Source organism: Amphibalanus amphitrite, unplaced genomic scaffold, assembly GCF_019059575.1.
Source record: "Amphibalanus amphitrite isolate SeventyFive unplaced genomic scaffold, NRLGWU_Aamphi_draft 000464F_arrow, whole genome shotgun sequence".
NCBI lineage: Eukaryota > Metazoa > Arthropoda > Thecostraca > Balanomorpha > Balanidae > Amphibalanus > Amphibalanus amphitrite.
Genome location: NW_024881958.1, coordinates 469,172 through 478,730, shown reverse-complemented (window position 1 = coordinate 478,730; position 9,559 = coordinate 469,172). Strand labels below are relative to the sequence as shown.

At 55.8% G+C, this 9,559-nt stretch overlaps 2 protein-coding genes across 2 annotated transcripts in view; one reads left to right on the top strand and one right to left on the bottom strand.

Annotated features, from left to right (window-relative positions):
* The first annotated feature begins 60 nt into the window (after window positions 1-60).
* On the top strand, window positions 61-6,011 carry LOC122391988. Its single transcript, XM_043386375.1, has 4 exons — window positions 61-2,250; window positions 2,567-2,676; window positions 2,916-2,988; window positions 4,730-6,011. The coding sequence occupies exons 1-4, from the start codon at window positions 1,257-1,259 to the stop codon at window positions 5,734-5,736; spliced, it is 2,184 nt and encodes a 727-aa protein (XP_043242310.1). The 5' UTR covers window positions 61-1,256; the 3' UTR covers window positions 5,737-6,011.
* The window catches only part of LOC122391966 (trichohyalin-like), a 7,880-nt gene continuing 4,180 nt past the window's right edge, over window positions 5,860-9,559 (bottom strand). Inside the window, exons 5-9 of the mRNA XM_043386343.1 lie at window positions 8,896-9,087; window positions 8,124-8,703; window positions 7,753-7,876; window positions 7,491-7,603; window positions 5,860-7,044 (exon numbers count right to left, since the gene is read on the bottom strand). Of these exons, the coding sequence (XP_043242278.1) occupies window positions 6,776-7,044; window positions 7,491-7,603; window positions 7,753-7,876; window positions 8,124-8,703; window positions 8,896-9,087 (1,278 nt within the window). The 3' untranslated portion in view covers window positions 5,860-6,775. The remainder of the gene's footprint in view (window positions 7,045-7,490; window positions 7,604-7,752; window positions 7,877-8,123; window positions 8,704-8,895; window positions 9,088-9,559) is intronic.

Here is a 9,559-nt window from a genome sequence, read left to right as displayed (position 1 = left end):
GAAATTCCAGCAGAAGCTTTGACGAAAACGGCGCGGTCCTATATATGGCCTTGGGCGCGGTGAGATAGAGTAAGATCTGTAGATTTTCACAGTTTTTGGTGACATTCGACCACCTACTTTCTTAGTTCCTATCGTCGAAAAAATCGCGGTGATGTGTGCTTTTGAATGATATGTGAATTTGGTGCCTCAGATGCTAAATGTTTGTTTAAGAACCTGCTTTAATTTGCTCAAGATCTACTCTGATTGTCTGAAAAGAAACTGCTTTCACAATAAGTGAAATTTGATTTGAAAAGTACCTGATGCAAAATATTTCCCACATCATTACGAGATAGATATACCGCTGAGGCATTGAAATTTCAGATCTACGCTGCTAAGCATTGTTCTCCTGGATATCTTGTGTCATCCTGCTTCCAAGTCCCAGGCAATTTCCTCTTTATCGTAAATGCTGTCAATAGTATATTTTTATTACTGGTATTTTAACAAGCTGGTGTTGTGATGTAACAAACTGGCAGCCATCTCATGGCTAGAGCTTGCTCACTGTTTTCAACTGTTGACAGGAAAGTGTCAAGTGGGATACCTGCTTTTCCATTGTCATTACCAAAGTTTGTTGACAAAGCAAGCTCCAGTTTATTTGGGTAGTCATAAATCAGGCATCACACTTCCCTATAAATATATGAAGGCAGTTTGACAATCCATGGTCTTAAGACTGCTGCCAGATTATGATGCCACAAATATACCTAGTTACAATCGATGCAGCTTTTTGGACTGGTGAGGGAATTTGCCTGGCAGAGCAAGATGACCATGCATGATTTACCTACAGGAATGTTGCCTGTTGCATTGTTTTGTCTGCAGCTGCTTACAACTTTCCTGTCGCAGCTGCTTACAACTTCCCTGTCATATGGAAAAAGTAATTGCTGATCGAAAATATCAACCAACCTAGCTAATACCTATATTTCTTTTCATATTGGCAGTCAATTTTCCCATGGCTGTTAAATCTTCATATTCTTCAGGTGATTTTCCGTAGGTATTGATTTATTGTGAAGTGTCAGAAAAAACTGCAAAGTAAGGCTACAAAAGTGACAGAGCACTGACCAGCGAGGTTGACAACTGAGTAACTGACACCTGGCAGGGCACCACCTGCATCCTGCACTAGCTGCCACCAACTGAAAATTGACTTTGGTTTGTAATGTTTGTTTCAGCTGCTACTGTACTGTTGCCATTTCAGATAAGTTGGATTCAGACGCAGTCCTGCAGCCATGAGCACCATGTCTGTCGACAATCAGCTGGAGAAGCCGGCGTTCCTCCAGTGCTGTCTGGTGTGTAATGTCCCGGTACCGGCGGCGGCGGCCGGCGCGGACCCGGAGCGCGCCGCAGAGTCTGCCAGTCTGCGCCAGCTGCTGGCCGGTCACATCAGCACGGCGGCGCGCGACGAGCTGGACATTGTGGAGAGCGTGTGCGCGCCGTGCCTGGCCACGCTGCAGCAGTGGAACGCGGCGCGGCTGACGGTGCGCCGGCTGCACCAGGCGCTGGCGGCGCGGTACCGGTGCGCGCGGCAGCGGCGCGCCGCCTGCGTGCTCAGCCTCCACCTGGAGCGGCTGGTGGTGCAGATCCCGTACGGCGCCTTCCTGCTGAACGCGCGCGGCCTGGCCGGACAGCCGTGGCCGGAGCTGGTGCGCCGGGTGGCCGCTGCTGTCCTGGAGAGTGCCGGCATCGCGCGGCCGGCGCGCACCGAGCCGCCGCCGCCGACCGGCACCAGGACGGTGGGCTGTCAGACCCCGGCTGAGCCGACCCCGGAGCCGGTGGTGGTGCCGAAACAGGAACCCGAGCCGGCCACAGTAGCGGTCGGCACCGAGCCGGAGCCCGCCGGTCAGCCGGCCGGCCGCTCCCGGCCGGCGGCGGCCCGCAGACCGCGCGGTAAGCGGCCGCGGTCCGCCCTGCAGCCTCCCCGCCCGGCCGAGCAGCCCCCACCTCCCCCTCCGCCGCCCCCGCTGCTGGAGGCGCCCCGGCCGCCGCCGGAGCAGCCGTCACCCCGGCCGCTGCTCGGCTGTCTCCGCGGCTGGGAGGGTATCACCAACGTACAGCCGTCGGCACCGCAGCGGCCGCCGGCGGCCTCCCAGAAACGGGTCGGCTTCGAGGGTCTGAAGGAGCAGGCGGCGCGCGCCCGGGACCTCGAGGAGACGCTGTCGATCCTCTCCGTGGCGGATACGGCCAGTCTGCTGGACCGCACCGAGACCCTCTCCGTGTTCTCAGGTGAGCAGCTGCATAGGTCGAGTTCGTTGCTAAAACTGAATAATAGCTGAATGATACTTAGCTGCGAGCAAGCATTGCTTTCGAAATTATTTTGTTTTCAATGAACATAACGATTCGTTTTCTAAGTCTAATCGAAGTAATGGTCATTCGAATTGTGCTGTTGGACTGGTTGGTTTTAATTGTCTTTTGATCTGGTCCTGGACCCCGCTGTCATATATTGTCTTTCGTCGTTTCCCATTGTTATCGTTGTTTCCCCTTTGTTATCGACGAACCGTTGTTTCCCGGTCGTTGACCGATCTCTAACCGATGCCCTCAGACACTGCCGACCTCAGTACGCTGGCCGACGAGAACTGGCCGTCCCTGGAGGTGACTGGCGGCACGGAGCCCGACATGGCCATCCCTCTCGTGAAGGAGAGGCCCTCAGAGGTGAGTCACGTGGGGAGGGAACAGGGGAGAGCGTCAGAGAGAGGTCGTGATGGTGGGACAGGACCAGAGAGAGTGGGCTGTGGAGTGGGAAGTGGACTTTGGATTACCTGTAACCGACATCATGTTACCTGTCCGCACATGGCACTCCGTTTGTGTCGTTTGCCCGGCTGTAAATGACGTATCCTGCTGTAAATTCGGTGTACGGCGGTAACTGACATCCTGTTACCTGTCCCGCGCAGGGCACCATGTCCGTATCGTTTGCCGAGCCGTCCGGCGGCGGCCGGCGACCCGTTCGGCGCACCATCGACAGGGGTGAGTACACTGGGCTACCAAAATCGCTGAGTCACTTACCGCTGGTCGCTGTGACGGGTTGGTTTGCGCTGGGTCAGCGGTCGAATGAAACGTCGATTATTGATCGTTGACCTTACTTTTTGTCGTTGAATGCCATTTTGCATAGCTGCCCAGTCCAGTCTTTTCATTCTTTCTTTCTTACTTTCTTTCATGGGATTTCGATGACCGGTGAGGTGATATAGGGGAGAGTGGGGTAATTTGGCCGGTGGTGTAAATTGGCCGCCCCCACCTGTACGAAAGCTAATAAAAGTGAATGAAATAACTTTAGTCTCTATCCACTTGTGATTGTCATAACTAACTCCAGAACAAATGTCAAAACTTTCCCCCTCTTAGTTTTATTCAAAATTAATAAAACGTGAATTTCTTTAGAAAATGGTAACTTTTACTTCCGTTTAAAAATTTGTATAACATGTAGTATTTGGGCTGTAAACGAATTCCAACATTATAGCGCCATTCTTGAGGGTGTTCAGCGGTTCCAAGAGCTATTTCATCTAGTTCTATACAGCCATGACGACTTTATAGACAAAAATTTTCAGAATGGCAATGTGGGGTTATTTGGCCGGGACTAGCGGGGCAACTTGGCCGGTGCGCTCAGAGTCACTATGCTGGGACGGCCAGGTTGTCATGGTCAATTATACCATAAAGGACATAATTCATGACCAACTTTGACTACCTTGAGGCTTGATGACATATTTCCTATTGGACAGCTGTAAGGGCATGTGACGTCATCAAAGGCTACCTAACGCTTTTTTGCTAATAAATACAGAAAAAGATACAGCCGCGCAAATGGTCTCATTGTGTTCAGCTCGTCAGGGCGCATCGAATGATATACATGATGACCTTGAACTCACGTAACCTTGAGGTCAAGCGACCTGAGGTAACGTGACCTAAAGTCAACCTTTGGCCTTAGGCCGATGCGGAATGACGAGAGAATTACGATGGTACTTTTAGTTTTGGCCTAGCTTGATAACTTCAAAAGCTACTCGTAAAAAACTGTCATCGCATCTAGTTAGAGCCGCTATTTTGACTATTTTCGACCCCTGTGACGGCTGAGTCAACCTCCAAAATGCTTCAAATGCGTCGTAGGACACGCGTCATTGCTGAATGTGAAGCTGACTCACCTATAACAAAAATCATGGCCTGAAACTAACACCGGCCAAATTGCCCCACACCCCCGGCCAAATAACCCTGCTAGTGGGGCAATTTGGCCGCTTTGCAGACCTTTGTAATACGTCACAATTTCAATATAATTAGTTACTCTATCATTTCAAGTTTACTGTCCAGGAAAGTAAAATGTATGCCACACTTGGCAGCGTTGAGAAAATGCAGAAATGTGTTGTCGATTTTTAGTTACATCGTTTTCTAAAAAAAAAAAACGGCCAAATTACCCCACTCTCCCCTAAGCGAGCGAAAATACATTGATAGTAACATCTGCAGCTAACCAAACTGAGTATTTGGCCAAAATTTTGACACCAGTTATCTCCACTTGCATCATTGGCAATTTAAGTTTTGGGTCAACCAATGTCGACATGGAGCAAAAGCTCGTATCATTTTGCGATCTTCGATTCCTTACGACTCGAGTTAGGAATCAAGTTACAGGTTTTTGGTAGCCATTGTTGGGTTCACGTAGCGCTGTTTTATGTACCCCCTGTGGCGTGCGTATGGATCCACGGACCTGCCGGTGACCGGCGCCCGGCCGCAGGTGAGGACCTGCTGAGGGAGTTTGCCGAGACCATGTCCAACATCTCCGAGGGCGTCGTGCTGGAGGACCTGGAGGGCTACTTCGAGGAGATCGACCGACCGTTCTCGGGCGGCGGGCGGCCGCTGTCTGCTTCCACCGAGCCGCCGCCGGCGCCGGCCCCCTCCCCCGCCTCCACGGCCGCGCTGCCCGCCGCCCCCGCCCCCGCCTCCGCCCCCGCCGCCGCCCCGACCTCGGCCGTCCAGTGTCCCGTGTGTCAGAAGCAGTTCCGCCACCGGCGCTTCCTGCGGCCGCACCTGCGACTGCACGACGGCTCGCTGTTCCACTGCGAGCGGTGCGACGCGCCGTTCCTGCACTACTACAAACTGCAGCTGCACCTGCGCCGGCGGCACGGTGTGGCACTGCGGTCGGGCCGCGCCGCCGCCGGCCGCCCGGCCGCCGCCCACCGGCGCCACTCGGCCGGCAAGCTGAGCTGCGCCGACTGCGGCCGCCGGTTCACCCATCTGACCACGCTGCGGCAGCACGAGCGGCTGCACCGCGGCGGAGGCTACCGCTGCGAGCAGTGCGGAAAGACGTTCCCCTCCAAGAGTGAGCTGTCGCGCCACGCCGATGGTCACCGGCCCGAGAAACTGTACAAGTGCGAGGACTGCGGCAAGGCGTTCCAGGTGTCCACGTCTCTGGCGCGCCACCGAACGCTACACACGGACCGCGCGTCCCGCTGCGACCTCTGCGGCAAGGAATTCGACCGCAAAGATACCATGCTCAGGCACCGCGAGACGCACAAGGCCAGCAACGAGCACTCGTGCCACATCTGTGGCAAAATGTACAAACAGCGTCGCATTCTGGTCAAACACGTCCGACTGATGCACGGTCCCGCCACCCACGTGTGCGAGGTGTGTAAGAAGACGTTCCGGACCAACTACGAGATGGTGTCGCACGCGCGCAAGCAGCACGCGAAGGTGGCTCAGCCTGAGGGGCTTGTGTCTGAGCTGCCGGCGCAGCCCGCCTGAGCGGCCAGTGGTGTTTGGTGAATGGAGCCGCAGGAGTCGGCCGCTGAGCGATGGACCCCGGTGGACATGGAGGCTGTGTGGGAGCTATGGTACAACTGCCCCGTTGTGTGCACCTGTGGGGGAGCTGTAACTGAGCAATGGTCTGTTCCTCAAACTACCCTTCTCCCCTCCCTAATGTTAACTTATCTTCCGTCCTTTCTGACTTCAGAGCTTTCAGCCCTCGTAAACCCATAACATCTTATTTGTCCGTGGTCGTCGTGGCATGTGATTGACGATGCCCGTGTGATGTGCATGATAAACGAGCTTTTCTTTGTCGATAGATTATTGTACGCATGTGTGGATGTTATGGGTAGGAGAGTTTCCGACTTTCGTGTCCTGATCTGCAATGTGAGATCATCTCAAGCTGATGGTCATCTGTTATTGGAAATATTGTGTACCCATGTAATATTATCGAGCATAAGCACTTCTCGTGTAATGCACAAATACATTTATCGTGATTGAAAACAGTTTTATCCTGTGATTTTGCTGAATGTTATGGGCATTAGTGACACCTGTGCTCAATTGTGTAGTCTCTTATATGATTATATGATAACGAAATATGCCCCTCACCATCTGGCATCAACTCACCGAGACTTCATGTTCATATTTTCTCAATCGTGACCAGTGCAAAGACGGTATTCAGGAATAATACATGTATCAAAATGCGTCATCACATTTGGAACAGGGCCACAGGCGGTCACAAATACACACACACATTGGCACCTTATATGTGATCGACAACACAATCCACTCTCAGACGGAACATGTGGAATATGAGACACACTTTATCCCATTCTGACATAGTCAATACCCACAGCGAACAATGGAAACGAATGCAACACGTTTGACCTCACCACGACCGCACGATATCACTGAACAGGAAGACGCTACCATTCAGCTGGCGGCAACCGTAGCCGCTCATTTGGCACATGTCCGTCTCCATCCCACCTCCCCCGAGATCTCCGTCAAAATGACCCCCTCCCCCTCATTTTCTTGTCTATCACCTCGCGGCAGGACTGACTGCCCCAGCGACCGGCCGGCGCAGACCTCCCCTGGTGCGCGGGGACAGAAGCTGAGATTGTCCAACGCCCCGACAGGCGGCGCTCGGAGCAGTCTTGCTGTAATCGCTCCAGCTGAGGCGAGACAGCGCCTCGTGCAGGGCGGCGCGCGTGGAGGCGAGGGCGCCCGGATCCGCCGCCCCCGCCCCCGCCCCCGCCCCCGCCCCCGCCACGGGAGTAGCTTCGCCTCCAGACGGCAGCGGCGTCCGTTCTGGAACAAGGGTCGAACAACGTCACAAAGACAGCCAGAGAAAGTCCGATCACAAGAACAGACACCAAAGACGGAGCTCGTGTTCATTTGGGCAGACAGGGCTGGCCAGTGGCCTCACCGTTCCGTGCTTCTATCCTCAGGATACTGAAATAATTCTCCTCCACACCGCAACCCCCTCCGGGCTGGACAGGCAACTTTATCTCATGCGGGCTGCTCCCTTGAAGCGGCACCGCTGCTCCCGAGGGAGCGCACTCCGTAGCCGGGTGCAGTGAGTGCCTTGGGGCTGGGTGGCCTGTCCTCTGGACGGGCCACTCTCCCCCTAATTCCTATCATCCTTCCGGCTCTGCAATGGTTTTGTCAGACCGAAAGGGCCTAACCCAACAAAACAAACAAACAAAAACAAACAAAGCCAGTGGCCTCGCTCGAGCGGCGTTGTCGCTACTTACCGGTAACGCTCAGCCGCTGCGACAGAACCGTGGTGCTGGAGGTCCGTGAGGAGCAGCGCTGGCAGTCCGACTCGATCCCCAGGTCCGGCGACGAGTAGGCCGGCTGGCCGCAGCTGCCGGCACCGGACAGGGGTGAGATAAATCCACTCAGGGACAACGACATTCGAAGAAGCGACTAAGTCTACTCGATCACTCAATTCCAGCTGAAAACCTGCTCGCCCGTCCCCAGTCTGTCGGCCGCGCGGTGCCACTCTCCCCTCACCTGGTTCGCAGCGGCTCGAGCGGGTCCGACTCGGAGTGGCTGCTGAGCCGCGGCCCGCCCGGGGAGGAGGGCGCCAGCGGCAGCTCACAGCTGCGTGTCGACTCTGGACACGAGTGGCCCGCCTCTGTGGAGCGGGGAGGGGTGGCACGGGCGCGCACAACGCCGTGAGAGGAGCAGACCGCACACGGACGCACAGGCAGGCATAAACGGGAGCGGAGAGAAATGTGGCGTTAAATGGAACTAAACGCAACATGAAGCTTTTGAGGTGACCGTGAGATAGCAGAACTGATACGATCCTGGTCAATTCAACAACAAATAAAAGTGCGCTGGGGGAAATATAAACAAGAACAATTCGTACAAAGGTAACGAACCGTCATAGTCGTGGGCGTTGGCGCGCATTTTATCGATCTGAGCTCGCGCCTTTTCCAGTTGTTCTGTGAGTTCCCTGACCAGCCGGCTCTCCTCCGGGGCTGGTGTGTTGCTGTTCCTTCTCCTCCGCCGCTGCTGAGACTGCTGCTGCAGTTGTTGTTGCTGGTGCTGTTGATAGTAGTGACTGTAGTCAGACTGACCCGCCGCCTCCGCCACCGCCGCCGCCGCCTCCTCGGCCTCTGCCTCGGCCCGCTGGCTCTCGTGCACACTCTGCCGGCTGTGCAGCAGGCGCGCGCGGCTGCGCAGCCGGGCGATCTCGGTCTGCACGCGCAGCCGCTGTCTGCCCAGCTGGAGCAGCTGCTGTTCGGCGTGCCGCACGCGCTGCTCGGCAGCCGCCGCGCCGCCGCCGGCCGCCGGCAGCTGGTGCAGCTGGGCCGACAGCTGTCGCACCAGCTGCTCCAGCTCCTGCTGGCGCTGCTCGGACCGCTGCAGCTGCAGCTGGAGCCGCCGCAGCGCGCCGCCGTCTGGGCGGTCCGGCTGGCGGCGCGCCGCCTCGGCCAGCCGGGCCCGCTCCGCCTCCGTCTGAGGGCACACAGCACACGTGTCAGGAACGTTGTCATATACACGGGGCACATGAAACACTTACAAACAGCAGTCAGATCATTGGTCTGATCAGATAGCCGGACCCCTCCCTGTCGCTGTTGGACCATCTCCTCCCCAATCGGACCCCTCCTCTCCATTCAGACTCCCTCTCCTTCCTTGCTGCGCTCTCACCTGCTCGAGGCGCTCTGAGAGCCTGCTGAGCTGTTGGGCGGCCTCGTCCCGCTGCTGCTGCAGCTGCTGACGCTCGTGCTCGACCAGCTGCAGCCGGTCGCGCGTCAGCTGCAGCCGGCTGCGCAGCCGCTGAGCGCGCTGCTGCGCAGCCGACAGCTGCTGAGTGCTCTCCGCCAGCTGCTCCTGAGTGATCTGTCAGAGGGAGGAGCGGCTGGGTGTGATGACTGAACGGGCTAGGGGGAATATTTACAGCGTGTGGTGCTTCGTATTGCGTTCCAGAAAACCTAGCGACAAGTAAAATGTAATGAGAGATGATGGAAGCCGCACACTGCATTATTCAGCACAAGGGAATTGCACGATCGCATCTGTCCGTGCGATTACATATATGTTACCATGGGCTTTGTTGAGTGTTGCATGCTTTGCACTATGTGCGTCATGTGAGGGTTTTGTAATTCAAATGCGAACATGACGATGCACTCAGTGAGGTTGAGTTACAACTTAACCCTCGCCCTGGCAGGGGGGGGGGTCGATGCGACCCCCCCCCCCCTAAGGTTTTTCGAAGCTAGCGTAAAAACGGCGGCGGCGGCGCGCAGCGCCGCCAAATTTGGCACAGCTTATGGGGCAACCTTTTTACATATGACCTGAAAATTTCAGTTCCGGGTGA